The 17,941-nt window shown below is 44.1% G+C and overlaps 1 protein-coding gene across 3 annotated transcripts in view; it reads left to right on the top strand.

The window, feature by feature from the left end:
- Positions 1–15,697, top strand: part of CTNND2 (catenin delta 2) — a 784,675-nt gene extending 768,978 nt beyond the window's left edge. For all 3 annotated transcript variants that reach the window (XM_081089970.1, XM_081089969.1, XM_081089968.1), the window contains 3 exons: positions 2,899–3,030; positions 8,397–8,470; positions 14,516–15,697. In XM_081089970.1, the coding sequence (XP_080946096.1) occupies positions 2,899–3,030; positions 8,397–8,470; positions 14,516–14,776 (467 nt within the window). In that variant the 3' untranslated portion in view covers positions 14,777–15,697. The remainder of the gene's footprint in view (positions 1–2,898; positions 3,031–8,396; positions 8,471–14,515) is intronic.
- Positions 15,698–17,941: the final 2,244 nt, after the last annotated feature.

The raw sequence follows: 17,941 nt of genomic DNA, 5'->3' as shown, positions 1-17,941 counted from the left end.
GCTCAGCAGGCATGACAGAGCACACACCGCAGAGCCCCCTCTGTCCTAGAGTACGTCTGTCATAAACCTGCACCACACAGAACTGTCAGGATAACGAGGAAAATCAGAAACGAATGGGAAATGTGTGCCTGAAATAAATGACCCTCTCCTGGCCCCATAAACGCTTATATTTCTTAGTGTGGTCTTACTGCTTGTAACGTTTAGTCCCACACTAGACGAGTCAGGACCCCACCACGTGTGACAGGAGAAATTCCCGCCTGTCTCAGAAGCACGGAAAAGGCCTGTTCTGCATTCTTTCCATCATTCTTAGAAAGATAAAGAGCAGTGAGTCTGGCAAGCATGAGGAAAGTGTCTTTGTAAAAGCTCTAATTACTCAGCGTTAGGATCATGAAATGACATAATACCTTGGAAGGTGCTGGAAGGAGCAGCAACACCCTATCAGGATGTCAACATCCCAGTCATTCAGCTTAAGGTGTTTCCTACATGAGGCACATCAGAGACACCTCATAAACACTCATTTGCATGATATGATCTTTCCAGATATCAGGTAGGTTTATGGAGACCACTGTGTGTGAGGTCTCAGGAGATAATTACACACTTGACATAGTTTAATAAGGCTCACCATCTGTGCAATATTAGATTCTAATTTTAGAAGCTTTGGTCAAGAGGCTCCAAAACATTGTCTCTTTGTGATTGCCTGCCACTGACTAACAAAAGGCTCCCTTTGATGTAGAAAGGCCTAGAAGCAAAGGGGCAAGGGCAGGAAAGGGTCTCTCCCTTGAGGGAAGGTGTCTTCCCATTGGATTTACACCCAGAGGTTCTGGTCCAACTGGTTTTGTGTGGGACTCAAGCAACTGTATTTTTTAAGGTATTCCAAGTAATTCATTCTAATGGGCAGCCAGGTCTGGCGGCCTCTGGCAGTTCCAGGAGCTGAGCAGCGAGCCTCGATTGTATTTGGTAGGTTTGGGACGTGGGAGACAGGAAGTGATGGGAAGGCCCCTTTGTCTGCCTTCCTGGCGTTTGGCTGTGACGCCCACAGAGCACCCGGCCTCTCATTCTGCTTTATTTGCACGTCCGTTTCCTCACCTGACTGAGCTCCTCTGGTTCAGAAGGTGTGACGCATTCATCTGTCTGTCTCCCAGCATCTGGCACAGGGGTTTGCACATAGAAGACACTAAATTTGATGAAATGAAGCAAAGGTTCAGACAGTGAAAAGAGGGGTATGTTCAGGGACCAAGCTTACCCAGTGGGCTGGAGCTGAGGGATCCTGCAAAGGGTGTGAAGGATAAGCTACAGGGTAAACTGGGGCCTGATTGGGGAGAAGCTTGGGCCCTAGCCAAGGAAAGAGGATTTTATCCAAAAAATCAAAGTTCCCAGGCTTCCCCAAGCCTTAATAATCACCAAGTCCACTTGATAAATATGGATTCCTCGAACCATCTCCTGAAAACTCCAACGCAGAAGGTCCAGGGCTGGGTCCTGGCATCCCTAGGTGCTCAGGTGAGTCTCAAGGTTAGGCACCTTTCTGAAGCACTGCCCAGAGCACAGGAGGCTGGGTGAGGCTTTGAGGCAGAACAGTACTTTGCTGAGCTCACACTGAGTAGATGCAATTGACTAAGCTCCGGACATGAGTAGCGTCTTATGGAGCATGGAGACCCATATGAGGACAACCACAGGTGGGCTGCACGCCAGCTGCCTCATTGCCACCATGCACAGGTATTGCTCTACATCCTCCATCGCGTCTCTGCATGGACAGGGCTGTTTAGTCCACCCAGGTCATCCCATCTTTCAAGAAAAGTAAACTTCTTTTTGTTTGCTTCTTGACCTCCAAGTTCGGCCTTTTCTGTGTTCTGGGACCAGTTTGTTAAAGAATCATGGGGACTCTTCTAGTTACAACCCATCGTTATAGAAATGGAGACTCAGCCCTAACCGGTTTGGCTCAGTGGATAGAGCGTCGGCCTGCGGACTGAAAGGTCCCGGGTTCGATTCCGGTCAAGGGCATGTACCTTGGTTGCGGGCACATCCCCAGTGGGGGGTGTGCAGAAGGCAGCTGATCGATGTTTCTCATCGATGTTTCTAACTCTCTATCCCTCTCCCTTCCTCTCTCTAAAAAATCAATAAGATATATTTTTTTTAAAAAAAGAAATGGAGACACAGAGGAAGACGGGGCTCACTCCCTGGGGTCCAATAGGCAGCGAGAGTCCAAGGTATAAGGTGTGGGTGCAGGATTGTTGGGGGCATTCATCCAAACAGCTGCAGCAGGACACCGCATCAGGAAGAGGGAGCTGTCCTCACACCCTGCCCCAGCCCACCCCAGCAGGCTGCTCTTTGTGGGTCTGGTTATGTTTGCCCCACAGATCATCCTGTGTGGAGAGCTGCTTCCTTTGCCTTCCTTTAGGGAGTTGCTGGGTGACTTGGTAGTTAAGTAAAACTGTGTTTATTGTCATCAGAGATTCTTCAATACTAGTAATAGCTCCTCTGAAACATGTCTAATTTTTAAAAAGGGAGGAAAGTAGAAGAGAGGAAGGAAAAGAGGGAGGGAACGAAAAGGAAAGAGAAATAAAGAAACAAAGATTCATCTCATTCTTAAAACTGTCCCATACACCTTGGGCAGGTCATGTCCCCACCAGGATGTCTCTCTAAGAAAGATGGCCCCAGTATATAGTTCTTAATTACTTGCCTTCAAGCCATGTGTCCCCTCAACTATAAAGCACCAGGCAACACAGGGTAAGGGAATGGGTAACGACAAGAGCCAAAGAACAAGAAAATCGACACGTCCACGCACAGCATATTGACATATGTTGAGCCAGGTGTGTTTTGACCTTAACTGTTTGTGTGTGAAATGCTGTCTGTGCTATGGAATGAGACTCAGAAAGTCATCCTTTTGATTTCTTTATGTAGCAAGTGCCCCAGCTTCACCTCGGGAAATGATCAGCCTCAAAGAAAGGAAAACAGACTATGAGTCCACTGGCAGCAATGCCACTTACCACGGGACTAAAGGAGAACACACTTCCAGGAAAGACACCATGACAGGTGAGCTCAGCTTTCTGCGTTTCCCCCTTGGAGCTGGTGACTCGATCTGGGGTGGAGCAGAGGACCGGGGCGTCAGGCTTCAAGCCACGCTTGGCAGCTCAGCAGGACTCAGCAGTTAGCAGGTCACTGGAGAGTGTGACAGTGAAGACCCCCAGGAACTCGGGATGAGGAGATTAAGCCAGAAGTGTAAAAACTTAGCATCGTACTCCTGAAAAGAGCTCAGAGAAAATGTCCTCTACACACATTTTCCTCAGTCCTTCTTTGCCTGCCCTTTCCCTCTCACTTGCCCAGCTCACTTCTCTTAATCATCATAGGTTTCTCCTTAGTGGGCATATCAAGTTTTGCCATTAGGAGTGGAGGGAGGAAAAGGAGAATAAGAAAAGAAGAGGAGAAGAGGGGGAGGGAGGAGGAGCGGAAAGGACTGGGATGGCTGAAAAGGAAGAGGATTTAAGGAAAACCCACAGAACTTCTGTTAAGACATATTCTCCTCTTACCTTGAAACCAAACTCCCAAAGAGATTCATTCGAACAATGACCACAATTTCCCTAAGGACTAACTGATCGTTTATGCTCCTCATCTTTCACTACCCCAATCATACCCATTGTCTTTCCTTTCTCATCAGCTAGGACTCTGTGGAGGCCAAACTTGGTGCCCTTCACCAGCCCTCCAGAGTGCCCTGCACAACCTGTTGAACAATCAGACTTGACATAACTCTCCCATTATTCTGTACAACTCTCTTTGGGGCAGGGTGTGCCTTTCACATTCATCATCCCATCCAGGCTCTCTGCACACCTACCCTCTGCCCCCATTTGCCCCTCCTCCAAGGACTTGGAGGCATTGATGTAGAGAGGGTTATGTATTAGACACAGAGCTGCCAGAGTCGTCAGAATCTCTAACTAAGGAGTCCCACCCTTCTTTGCCACATGGATATAGAGATGGGTCCCTCCTGAAAATCGGCCATGAGGAACAGGGCCAGACTGGGCCAGTCATTAAACTAGGGTGCGAAGAGTTCAGTCCTAAACACACAGTGAGACTCTCTTATCAGAAAAATCTTAAAAGCATAGGGTGCATTTCTCTAATATTATTTAGGTCTGGCCTGCAGGGAAGTAGAACAGACAAATTGGATGATTTATGAAGATTTCTTCCAGACCAGCATATCTAAGAAAATTTTTCTGATGGTAAATGTATTTACCCCAGAGGCAGTGTTTCCGTGGTAATTCTGCACGACTGCATAGAGAAAAGCATAGGAAACAGTTGCCCATGATCCCCACTCCTAGGTCAGCACTCTGCCTCCACACACAGACCCTATAAGGGAATGTCTACCCTCACTCTTGAAACATCTCCTGAATGAGGGGACTGAGTTCATTACAAAGGACGTACTATATTATTCTCATTCACTGACTTTCCCCCCATCAATGTCACCCTGGTTATAGATGAGCATAAACAAAGGAAGTTGCGAATTTAGATGCCGAGTCCCTAGAGTCAACACATTCAACAAAGAATCTAATTTGTCCTGATTACTCCCGAGTAATAGTGACACCAAATCCACCTGACCCATTCATTTTGTGATTAGCCACCTCACTGGCAGTCTGGGATGATAAATTGAGATTATAATTACAAGAAAAATTGTGAAATTGACTGCATTGTTATTTAAGTGTAACTTTTCTCTTTAACTTTCTTGCCCAGTGTAATCATTCAAAGGCTTTTAAATGTGGGTGTTTGTGTTGAAATAATTCCAATGGCACATGATCATGCCATGCACACATAATGAAATAAAATAAAATCTAATGTGCTTCTGATCTTTAGTCTTCCTAGAAAATGGCAGGGATCTTGACAACTCCAGGATTGAGATATGTATAAATTTTCAAACTCATATAGAGGCTTAAACAGTGTTGCTCTAATTTATTAAAAACACAAGTCAATACTACACTGTCAGTCATGTAGCAAGCCTAGAAGAACATTGAGATCTTCATTGAATAGTGTGTTTATACTGGAAGGTTCCCTTTAAGCCAACAAGTACTATGTAAAAGACAGTTGTTGATGGTAGTGGTGATGATGTTGATGGCAATGGTGGTAATGGTAGTGTGCAGTGATGGTGGTGGTGGTGATGGTGATGGTGGTGGTGGTGGTGGTGGTGGTAGTGGTAGTGGTTATAATGGTGATGGTGATGGTGGTGTGCAGTGATGATAGCAGTGATGGTGGTGGTGATGGTGGTAATGGTGGTGGTGATGGTGATGGTGGTGTGCATTGCTAGTTGTGATGGTGGTGTGCAGTGATGGTGGTGGTGATGGAGGAAGTGGTGATGGTGATACTAGTAGGGATGATGATGGTGGTGTGCAGTGATGGTGATGATGGTGGTAGTGATGGAGGAAATGGTGATAGATGGGGTATTGGTAATGAGGATGATAGAGATAATAGTGTGCTGAGACTGGTGGTGGCACTGCCACTTTCTATAGTGGTATGAATAAGTCCCCAGCCAAGCCAGGTGAGAGACAATAAATCATATAGGAACAGAAAGAATGAATTGCCAACTTCCACTTGGCAACACTTCAGCAAGTGCCCGTCGTTCCAGCATTTATCGACAGATCAGGTGTCTAGCGACCTCTGCATCAAGAGCAGTACTTTTTCTCATTCACCAATAAATCCAGGGACACGTAAAGCTCAGGGCATTGAAACTGCCCCTTCTTTGTTTCTAAGGCATCAGAGGATGTCCTACCATTTCCCCCGAATGAAATAATCCCTCTGCTGTGGTAAACCAAGAGAAATTTCATCCTCAAAATGCAACCTGGGAAAAATGAAAAAGTAAAAGCAGTTTCTCGCCTGGGTTATAATCTCATCTATTAGGTCTTAGAAATACAGATCCACTTAGGATTTTATCCCAGGCTTCCCTCCACCCACCTTTTCTGGATTCATTTTCCACCTTAGATGGAGTCACTTAAAATGTATCTGTCTTTAGTGTTTCTTTGCCACTGAGGAGCCTTCAGAAGGCCAAAGTCAGCTGTTCATTCAAGCTTGCAGGACTGATAGCTTTTCCTGGTGGTCATGATCCCTGGGAACATTACATGTTCAGAAGCTCGCATCACAGGAGGGCTGTACGATCCTGGCAGCTAGACAGCCTGACCTGAATCTTCAACAGGGGATTTTGCCCTTCCTTCTAAGCTTCCCAAATGCCTTTACATCAAATGGTCTATCCTGTTTTTGTCAGTGTCTCTCGTATGCCTTTTGCAGCCATTCTAATCTTTATTATGTTGACTCAGTTAGAAATTGAGGCTTAGAAAGAAAAGGAAAGGCATTTTCCGATGAGTCCACTCTGAGCTCCACATACAGGGGAGAAGCATTCACAAAAACATCTGTTTCATGTGTCTGCAAAGGCCTCAAGTTCAATCTCAGCTACACACACTCTTCTAAATAGATGAAGGGGCCAAAGAGCAGGAGGAAAGAACTTCCAGTAGAGACAGCTTTAGCTCAGAAGCCACAAACACGACAGGGAGGGAGGCCGAGGCTGTCATAGGGCATTGTCTACCAAATAAAATTACATTTAATTCTAATAGGAAACATGTTTTCACCGTATTCATGGAGTGATCAGTTCTATCAGCAAATTATGCCTCAGAAAGCAGGTTTTCTTTGGTTTACTCATTCGTTCATTCATTCATCAATTCAGCAAATAAAGCACTCATTCTGTGAGCATCACCAAGGCCAGGCACTGTCCCAGATGCTGGGGATACCTGCAAAGGTGTCAGCTCATGGAGCTTCTGCTCCCATAAGGGAAGGCAGGTAGTACACAAGGTAAACAATAGAGCAAGCTCACCAACATGGTAATGGCACACGGTTGTTGAGCATGATGGTGAAAATAAACAGGGTAATGAGATAGAGGATGACTTTAACTGACAAGGTCAGGGAGGAGACACTTGAGCCCAAACCTAACCAGCAGCAAGATGAGGCAGTCCAGAGTGGGCAAGCAACATCTATGGTGGAGGATCAGCAAGTACAACTTCCCTGAAGCAAAACAAACTTGGCAGGTTGGACCAGCATAGCTAGGGCTCACCACATAAGGGAAGAAGAGAGGGAGACATTTCAGAAAGTTAGGCAGAGGCCAGATCATTCAAAGCCTCATAAGCCATAAAAAGGAGCTTGGCTTTTACCATCATCCAGTTTGGCTAACAAGATGATTGCTCAGCTTGGGAACAGGATGGATGGAGGAGCAGGTTTGGGCAGAATGGACGCTGGGCCTTCAGGGAGGATTCTGTAGCCATGGTGCAGCCGAGGTTTTCACAGCAATACAGAGACCGGAGTGATGTATATTCAAACAGAATCTATCTGAGTGGTGTTTCACATTGAAAATAGGCTCTTAGCCCTCACTCCTCCAGTAAAATTTCAGAAGAGGAGTTTTATTGCACAGCTATTATATGCTTGTAGTAATAATCAGAGGTGAAATAGTAGCTTACACTGACTTTGTGTCTAGAGTGGCCTGTCTCTATGACAGAAAAGATGGTGTGTCATCTCATCTCATTATCCCATAGATACTGGAAGCAAAAGATAAGCCCTTCTTTATTTCTAGAGTGTTTTATACTCAATGACAGTCTAGAAAGAAAAAAAGCTTTTCAAAATCTTTCTTTAATCATGACTTTATAGTTACTATGAAGGGAGCGGTGCCTGGGGCCTTTCCTCTGGGCTTGTGGCAGGAGCCTCAAGGGTTCCAGGCGAAGAAGTGGGCAAATGAGCACCCTACCCAGGCCTTTGGAAGCTGCCAATAACTAGAAGAGACTTTCCTTTCTTTCACTTTGACCTTGGGCTACTCACAAGACAGAGTGGGGCTCCTGTATGTGCCTAACAGGATTCCAGAGCCACAGCCACCCAGACACGCAGGGCACCCGCAGGTGATGCTTTCCACCTGTCCTTCCGGCCTTTGAGAAGCGAACAGTCTGAACGATGCCCAAGCATTTCTGTGAACTCAAATTAGAAATTTCATTCTTGTCATTCTCCTGCTAAAAACTAAGCTGCTGTTTCCGATTCTGGCATGCTTCAGTGCAAGTGACAAGCTTTTATTACCCGCCCGTGTTCACCAGGAAGGAAGGCCATAAAACTTTCAGAATGACCATCTGTCTGTCACACCTGCCCTGACCCTGTCTACTATCTGAATATTACTGCAGGAGGCTGACATGCTATGGGGATTTTATAGAAGAGCTGTGCTTCTTTCTTAATTTCTGTATGCAAAGTGAGGTGTTCGAGGCCAAAGAATTTCTTTCACTTGGAATGGTTCAGGAGAAACCAAGCATGTTAGGGCAAGAACTTGCCTCGATAACCATTAGTCCTCCATTTGAAATCTTGCTCTCTTTACTAATACATTTGTTTCCCTTTGCTTTCAGCTCAAAATACTGGAATTTCAACTTTGTATAGGAATTCATATGGTGCGCCCACTGAAGACATCAAACATAACCAGGTAAAGGAGATACAGAACGTTTGTAGTATTCATTTTCCCCTTCGACTCATGTCAGCTGTCCTGGAATTGTAAAAATACATTAACTTCTTTCTCCCAGGCATAAAGAACAGCAATGAAAAGGAAGTACTGTCCCCTGCTGCTCTTCCCTCTGGCGTCACCCAGCCTCTATGCGGGTGGTGGCAGTCATTAGAACAGCCGCACATTTGGAAAGAGTCTTAGATTTCACCACAACCACACACTTTATTTCGTGGCAGAAAGCAAGTTTCCTACTATGATGCAAAACTTAAAAGAAATAAGGCAAGCCCCAATTATAGGAGTACAAGATGCTGGTTTCTAGACAAATTGTCTAACTACTAGACAGGAATTAAGTAACTCCTATAACCCAGCCAACTCTCATTCAGAAGAAAGCATTCATTATGAGTGATAGTTACTAATGAGATAGACACATCAACTTCAATAGGAACAACTAGGATGCATTTTAATGTGCCTTGCAACTCCAAGTCCAGTTGAAGAACCAGCAGTCCCAACATCACTGGGGGCTTATGAGAAATGCAGAGGAGATTCTTCTCTGAGCCTTACCCCAACCAAGGGTTTGTCTGCATCAGACTCACATTTCATCCAGATATCCAGGTGATTTTGTGTCCGTTCAGGTTTAAGGAGCTCTGGTGTGGTCAGTACTTAAAGAACTGATCTAAGTATGTTTGTATGTGTTTTATTCTACAAACATTCATCAAGGCCCCTTTTCTCCATGGTTCTGTGGGGACTATAAAAGGCAAAAGGCACAGCCTGTGGTCCTTCATTGATGGACAACTTCATACTTTTCTCCCCCTTCAGTGGTCATTACGGAACGAATGACATGCTTGTAACTGTTGGCTACTAATATCTGTTGTGAGAACTGGCTTCTTGCTGATACGCTGGATTCCTCTCAGGCATTAGGAAAGTTGGGCTGAAAGGATAAACCTGAAACTGTTTGCTTGATCACAATATCCAGATGAAAGCCAACATGGAAGGCCAATGGGTTGTTTGTGGACATTTCTCAACACCCAGCAGGGCAGCATCTCTGAAAAGGGAAAGGCCCCTTCGAGCAGGTAGAATCTCCTCTGCAGGACCATTTCCAAGGAAGAAGAAGGAGGACATGCAAAGTATCTCCTAGACCTGAAATTATTTTTTGCTCTAATCAACCATCAACAGGAGAAATGAGAGTGGGTAGAGGTGTTATCCTCTTGCCCTCAATTTTCCAGTTCATGCACAGCCACTCCTGAAACATCTGGTGTTGTTTGCAACCCCCCAGTGAATGCCTGGACCCTCCAGCCTGCCTGACACATGGCTAATATCTACTCGAACTCCCTCAGTTCTAGCCTTTGCTAAAAGCAAAAAAAGCCAATGAATAAACTGAATAGATAAGTCAGGGTATGAGCTCTAGAGGAGAGGTCACCAGGGATTTCCTCCAACTATTTACATGTCAACATGCCTGCCCAAACATAGAGGAAAATAGAAACAAAATAATTGGAAATGCCAATTCTGTTTATGGAAATCAACCCTTTTTCTTTTAGCAAATATCAGGTACAGTGAGCAAACTGTCCTCAGCTTTGAAAGATGCGTGTAGGATGTGATAGGACCCTGATTTGCATCCAAGAGTGGAAGGTTAGTTTTTACTTTAGGTAGATCAAGAGAAGCTGGTCACCAGAATCCACTTATTCTACACCAGCCATTTTCTTGTGGAATTCTGCTGTTGTTGGCGATGAAGAAACACCCTCATGTGGTCGAGAGATCCTTAGCATCTTTCAGTGTGGCTGCAGGAGGCTCCAAAGGACTGCTTGCAATCTACCTTTAGAGGACAGTTCATAACAATTCTAGGGGCATGTTCTTCACCGAAGCCTCTTCTGAGCACTTAAGCAAATTACAATTAATGTGCTAAATTGGTATTTCTACTACAAGAGAGAGCACAGCCTACTGTAGCCGTTTCCCCAGGGTGCCCCAGAATGTACTCAACTCAGCCTCAGTGTGAATGTCAAAGCCACAACAGCTCAGGTGAATGCTGCTGAAACCCAGCAGGGATGGATACCAAGTCCTGCATCACTTGTCAGCCCAGAGGAGATGTTGTCAGCAGGCCACCAGCAGAGCTGGGTCCCATGGCCATAGTTTAGTGCCATCATTATTCCATGAGCAGGTTCAGCAAAGGGAAGTAGGCAGTCAGACTGTTAACACCATTCTAATATCAAGAAACATTATAAAATGTCAAAGACAGTTGTTGTTTTTTCCTTAAAATTTTTCAAGGAAATCATTGCGACACGCCAATGAAAAACTTGAGAAAAGAATAAAGTGTTTTATTTCTTTCGGACTGCTATGGAAATAAACTTTGGCTGTACCTGCAGTTCCCACTTGGGAACTAAATTAAGTCTGACCATCCTAACCATTTGAAAGAGGAGACAACCTGGCTCTCTTCCAGTCGGGTGGGTCTAGAGACCACCTGTAGACATCGTCCATGACGTGGTTTCTCTGGCCATGTGAGCATCGCTGGCCACTCCGGATGGAATGCTTTCATTTGAGGAAGTTCCCTGAGCCAAAAGTGACTTCACAACCTTTCAGCTGGTAAAAAGCCAGCTTGAACCATTTAAGCAGGAGAGACACTCTGGGTTCATTCCGTTTCAGTGTCAAACTGCTGAGCATTCTAGCCTCCTGGGTGTCGTAGGCACCAGCTAGACCTCATGAGCTTCAGAGGTGGCTGGGCAGTGACTCATCTCACAGAAGAAATGATTCCCTAGTGCAGTGGTCAGCAAACTGTGGCTCGCGAGCCCCATGCGGCTCTTTGGCCCTTTGAGTGTGGCCACGAAATTTCAATCGCACTGTATGTGCGCGCCCACATGTGGTATTTTGTGGAAGAGCCACACTCAAGGGGCCGCAGTTTGCCGACCACTGCCCTAGTGGAAACTGGTTTTAGGTGCATCTCTAAAATAAAGCAAAAAACAATGAGAATGAGGCAACAGCAATGCATGGCCCGGTGAAGTCAGGGCCTGGGCAACAACTCTGAACCTGGCTCTCCTGACTCAGAGGAAAAGGAGCCAGGCTGCTATTAGCTATGACACTCCCCCTGTGACTAGCTAGGACTCCAGTGTCATTCTCAGGGAATTCCATGCTCCTAAAGAAATACCCATTGATGTGAAATAAGGTTTGTGATCCTTAGTTTTTATGTTTGGAGTCAACAGGTTATGGACATAATTTTAAGAGTTAACTACTGAAACACTTCAAAAATTCTACTGCGCTTTTAGCAGTCCATTCCATCCTTATAAAGAAAACTAGCAGGCTTAACTGCTATATCCAAATAGCAACAGAATTTTTGTTCATAAACTAGAAACCAAGGGATTTGGTGTTTTGATTCAAATTATTACTGATGACAACAAAACAGCCTCTTGAGTTCCTAGTTGGTTTCCCCAGTCTCGCTGCCAGGTGGGAAGGACTAAAAATATTGTCCCCAGAAATGAGGAAATTGACATTCCAGGTGGGTAAGGTTTGCCTTTGGTCACCCATCTAGGAAGAGGTAAAGACACCAACATAGTTCTCCTGCCTTCTTATTCCATTTTCCCTGCTCTGTGCCAATGGTGCTCTACTGTGAGCCTGTTAGACACAGATGAAGGAAGAAAAGGAGGGAAGAAGGGAGGGGGGAATTGAGGGAAGGAAAGGGAAATGGGGGAAAATTGAGAGAGAGCTAGAGAGAGAAGAAGGGAGGAGGGGAGGAGCTAGATATAGAAAGACATAAACATACATATATACATACATGTTTATGACTACTTGAAGATTAAACAAAGATTCTGTTAAATATTGAATATAGTGCGCACTGAAATAGCAACAAGCAACACAGTAAATTCTAGTTCCCTCCCAACTCCAGCCCTTTGAATGCTCTATGCTTGGGTAGCAGCACAGTGTCGCAGTGGAGAAGCTCAACATCACTTCACAGCTCTTCAAAGAAGAGCTTGTCCACGTCATTTAGTAGACCTGGTCTTAGCAGCATTTAATCATATATATTTATGATTAAACATATCCTGCAGATTCGTTCCCAATGTCCTCTCATGGCCAGACTCTTAGATTCACAAACGTCTACGCCTTGTGGACTTTCACAAGTGGACAGAAATCCCATTCAACCACCCCTCACTGGAAGTGTGACAGGCACTGGATGGCAGCTGTGATGAAGTTCACCCCTTTGAAGAACAGGTTGATTGCTAGAATAAATCAATTACATAGAAGGGGGAGTTTTGTGTACTTGAGAGAAGAATTATGTGCAGGCCATTAGAAGCATTCATTTACACACAACGTGCTAATTGCAAATCATTATCTATTAACTAAGACCAATTTCTAGAGGATGTTTCCATGCTAAACCTTAGTTAAATGAATAGGGAATTACTGAATTGGCTCGAAAATGATCAAACTGTTTCTTTAACAGTATTTTATCATTCACAGCAGACCTCCTCCCCGATTATTGCACGTGAGCAGAGCTTTGTGCATGCCTGTGTGCCCTGGCTGTGGGTCTGGCCCTCACCCCATGCCCTGGGAGGTTCTGCTTACTTCATGAGCATGGTCTTAGAAAGGGACCACAGCAAGGAAGGAGGTAGCTAGGCCCCTCACATACAAATGCTGATTATCAACCTATGAACGTGCCAAGCAGAGGGAACTAATTCTTGACTTCACATATCTCAAAGTCTCCTGTGATCCCGTTAACCTTAAAGGCCCCCTAAATCAGACAGTAACCTCAGAGGACAAGAGTGCAAATGGGGACCATTGAACTGGCAATTCTGAAGATTCCTCCCCACTAACCAAAGGCTTCATAATTCCACAGCTTTCTCGAGTTCTATCAGGTCTTAATTGAACCAAGTTAGAAACATTTTGGTCCTGCAGAGTATAATATATTTAGAGTGGATTCTTTCTTTTCAATATGTGCTTCTCTGTGTTTCTTTTTAAAGCTGTGGTACAGTTCACTTAGGCAGGTGTGATGGAATGGCCCTACTATGAGGAAGCTTATTCCTGCAGAGAAGTATTGATCCCAGCCCTCTGCCCTGCCAGGAAGATGCCTGAGTATCATGAGACCTTGTACTGACTCTGTCTGGGATTGCAACTCCTAGGAATAATAGAGAAATGCAGGGAGGATCCAAATCAACTACTGTGTTCTATAGCATCTCATGTGTACCTCTGTAATTTATCAAGCTTATCTAGGAAAATGGTGTAGCTGTGGAAGTTTGATGATTCCTCAAAAAATTAAGCAGAATCACTACAAGATCCAGCAATTCCACTTCTAGGTACCAAAAATCCTTGAAAGAAAGGACTCCGACAGATTCTGGTACACATGTTCATGCAGCATTTTGATAATAGTCTAAAGATGGAAACAACCCAAGCAACCATCAACAGATGAAGGGATAAACAAAGGTGGTATCTCCATACCTGGTATATCACTTAGCCTTTAAAAAAATGGAAATCTCTTCACATGCTACAGCATGGATGAACTTTAAGGATATCATGCTAAGTGAAAGAAGCCAGACACAAAGACAAATATTACATGACTCCACTTTTATGAGACACCTAGGTTGTTCAAATTCCTAGAGACAGAAAGCAGAATGGTGTTTGCCACGGGTTAGGGGAGTGGGGAGTGGGGAGTGGGGAGTTATGCTTAATGGGACAGAGTTCCTGTTTGGGATGATGAAAGTCTTGAGAAATGGAAGGTGGCGATGGTTGCACAACATGTGAATGTACTTAAGACCACTGAAGTATACACTTAAAAATGGTCAAAATGGTCAATTTTACGTTATGTATATTTCACCACAATAATAATTTTTCAAACTGAAGCTCTAGAATGTTAGCATGTGGACCCTGTAACCAATATTTTTAAAGAAGGGCAATCAGTAGTTGGCAGTATTAGGGGACGTGCCATGCTGGTTACTGCCTGGGTGACTGACGTTCCCAGCCTTGACCTTGAAGGAGCATGGAGTGCCTTGATCCAGGAGGAGGGTGGATCCAGGGGAAACGAACTAACCCAGGTGGGTCTTGTTTTCCGGGCAGGTTTCTGCACAGCCAGTCCCACAGGAGCCCAGCAGGAAAGATTACGAGACCTACCAGCCGTTTCAGAATTCCACGCGAAACTACGACGAGTCCTTCTTCGAGGACCAGGTCCACCATCGCCCTCCGGCCAGCGAGTACACCATGCACCTGGGACTCAAGTCCACCGGCAACTATGTCGACTTCTACTCGGCTGCCCGTCCCTACAGTGAACTGAACTATGAAACGAGCCACTACCCCGCCTCCCCCGACTCCTGGGTGTGAGGCGGGGCGGCACGAGGCGCTCCGGGAACAGTGCATGTGCATGCATACCACAAGACATTGCTTCTTTTAATTTCCCCCCTGCAAGTTTAGTTTGCTAAAGCCTGTTCCGTAGGAAGGCTGTGATAACCAGTAAGGACATACGAAGAGCTATTTTAGAAAGCTAAACGAATCGAAAGTTAACGTGGACGTCAGTAGAAAGCTAAGGCGATCCTAAAGGTGACGACCTTGAGCGACACCTTTCTAGTTTGAGCTGTAGGGTATGGAGGGTATTGAACGTGGCTGGAGACAGCACAGGAGGCGGTCCCGTCGGGGCGGTGGGGCGCGAAGCTTATGAGCACAGAGGCAGGCAGCACGGGTCACACACTCTCGAAGGACGGCTTCTCATGCTTTGTTTCCTCTCTCCATCCGTTGTGATTCTAGGCTTCCGGTTGCATTGGGGTCCCTCTGTACAGCAAGACGTTTCTTGCCTTTTGTTAATGCATTGTTGTAAAGTATTTGATGTACATTACAGATTAAAGAAGAGAAGCGCGTTGTGTATATTACACCGATGCCGCAGTGTTTCCTCATCTACGGTTCTAAATATTGCTTCCATCTCAAACGTTTGAAAGATGTATGGATTTCCAGTTTTCCTTTCTTTTCTCTCTCTCGGTATGTTTTAACCAAGAAAAAAAAAATGGAGAAAAAGGAATATTTAGCAGTATTGTTCGTTCTGATATGTGAACTTGTTTGTGGCAACTAAGCAAGGCATTCAGCAGTTTCTGACAATTAACACACATCATTCCACACTCCTTGTCAACAAAGTGCTTTTTCACTGCCTAAAATTTTAGATGTAGATATTTGAAATAGATTTTTTCATTTATACCAGTTTTCTTTATGATGATACAGTGTTAAAAGAAAATAAATTACAATTGATCTGTCATCCATATTTGCTAAGAATGTCTATTTCCAAGGACCTATCTTACAAAATACACATTCTTGCTCGTGTGTCTGTGCGTGTGTGGGGTGTGTGTATGTCCATGTATGTACAAAAAAATGACCTGTGTGAGGTTTTATTTTGACAGAAGCGATTTCATTTGCTGTTCATCTTGTATAAACTGTTCCTGGTTTTCAGTATAAATGTACATCAGTTTGTTCCTTTCGTACTCTCTCTATTCTTCTGACCATCTAGTGACTCAGGACATTAGGCCAGTTGAAGTGAAGTTATAGGATTTTCACACATTCACACATTCTCCAATGCCAACTCTTTCTACAGGTCCATTTCCCTCCATGTTTTATGCCCTTAGAACACGCTAAACCATGGCCAACTCAATAATTTCATGTGGGGGCCAATTACTTGAAGTATCCACAGAAAATGTAAACTGCTCGCCTTATTCCTCCCCAGACTCTTTTTGTTCATGTCACAGGGAGCAGTAGACAATGATGGATTAGATTATTAAAAGTGAACTTGAAGCAAATGTTAGAATAGTGGTTAACAGAGCTAAGAAATAAGGCTAACCATTTAAAAGAACACGGGCTGTGGGTAAATTAGCTTTGCTCTTTAGATGCAAGTGACTGAGGCCAATAGGTGCCTAGTAAATGTTAACTGTTCTTGGAAAAAAAATAAAAAATTAAATAACAAAAGAAATTGGCTGCCATCTTCCTTTAAAACTTGCTCCCCTTCACTCTACCTAGTTTAATTCAGCTCAAAGTCTAAAATCACAGTTTCTTCTTCCAAATTTAAAAACAACCAAAAGATTCTTTTGTTCCTGCCTGTTTTTGTGATTGAAAAGCTAATTTCCAGAATATAGCAGTAGACAAATTTCCATATGAATTGTTCTACAAATTGCCTACATGCTGGACCTGTTGGGCTGTTTACTATAGGACTCTACATTTCTGGATTCCCTCCCAGGAATGCTTCAGTCCCTACAGAGAGAGATAAATATGTAGCATCAAACACAATGTTTCCACTTCGTCCTTGTCATAGAATGAAATAGTAAAGTTCATTGAGGTAGAGATTGTGGTATAGACGTTACTGTCAATTACCGAATAGCTGGTTTAACTTTTCCAAAAGTAACAATAGGACACATTCCCTGGTTTGATTTGTGCAGAGGGAATCCATGCATGTGTTAAAAAGTCCTCCTGGCAAGAACTTCCTGTTCCCTTTATGATTTTGAGTCCCTGCATGCCTTACATTTGCAACCCCTTGAAGACCAGGACATCTCTGCTGTCAGTGATGCTCTGAGAGCATTGTGCCAGGCTGGGATGAGCTAATTCAGGCAGGGGCCTCTGGCATCAGAGCTACAGGTAGAAGAAATAGAATTGCATAAGTACTGCCTTCTCAGTTTCCATAACTCCCAGCCCCACACCTTCTGAGAAACTCATTGACATTGGTCCCTGGGGCCTGTTGAATATAAAGAGCATCCAAGCATTTGTAGCAATCGCTCCAGCTTCCAATCGCCAGGTGTCCAAGGCCAGGTGCTGTAATGGGTTCTTCAACAATTGCCCTACTGGTCCAGGCACATTCATGAGCTCCATTAGGGAAATATCCCAATCAGATCCTCGGTTCACTCAAGACCTAAGATTCTGAAGGGCAGCTTTACTTACCTTCTCAATTTTTAAACCTAAAAAAAAATGTTGGCAAGAACAGACCTGGGGCCAAAGTGTGTTCGTGGCATCGAGTGTGCTGTTAGGACCTAGCAGGAAATGGCTGCTAAACTGTGTCATGAAAAGGACATAAATGGACAAAGAAAACTGTATTTTTAAATGGTTCTATTTTGTTTTAGACTGTTTTTAGAGATGTCTAAAAAATCAGAAAGGAGACTGGTAGTCTCTTTTAGGTAGAATTTCATTGGGAGTTCAAAGTCGCTAGCCCAGTTACTAGGTGATCATAAGCAATTTTATGCAACTAATTTTGACCCTAGTAAAAGTTGAGAGAGCTGAATACAGTAAAGTAGTAAAGAGAGTGATATTTTTTAAATAATAGGGCTAAAGCAAGAACTCTTCCTAATTGTTAATATGCAAACATAATATTTCCTTGAGGTTGCCGGACGCAGAAAATAAAAATGCAAGACATTCAGTTAAAATTCAATTTCAGTGAAACAGCCAATATTTTTAAAATATAAGTATGTCCCATTGCAATATTTGGAAACTTTTCACACTAGAAATTTTTTGTTTTCTGAAATTCAA

This window comes from Myotis nattereri (genome assembly GCF_964212035.1).
Source record: "Myotis nattereri genome assembly, chromosome: 4".
Taxonomy (NCBI): domain Eukaryota; kingdom Metazoa; phylum Chordata; class Mammalia; order Chiroptera; family Vespertilionidae; genus Myotis; species Myotis nattereri.
This window is presented reverse-complemented; position numbering and strand designations above follow the sequence as displayed.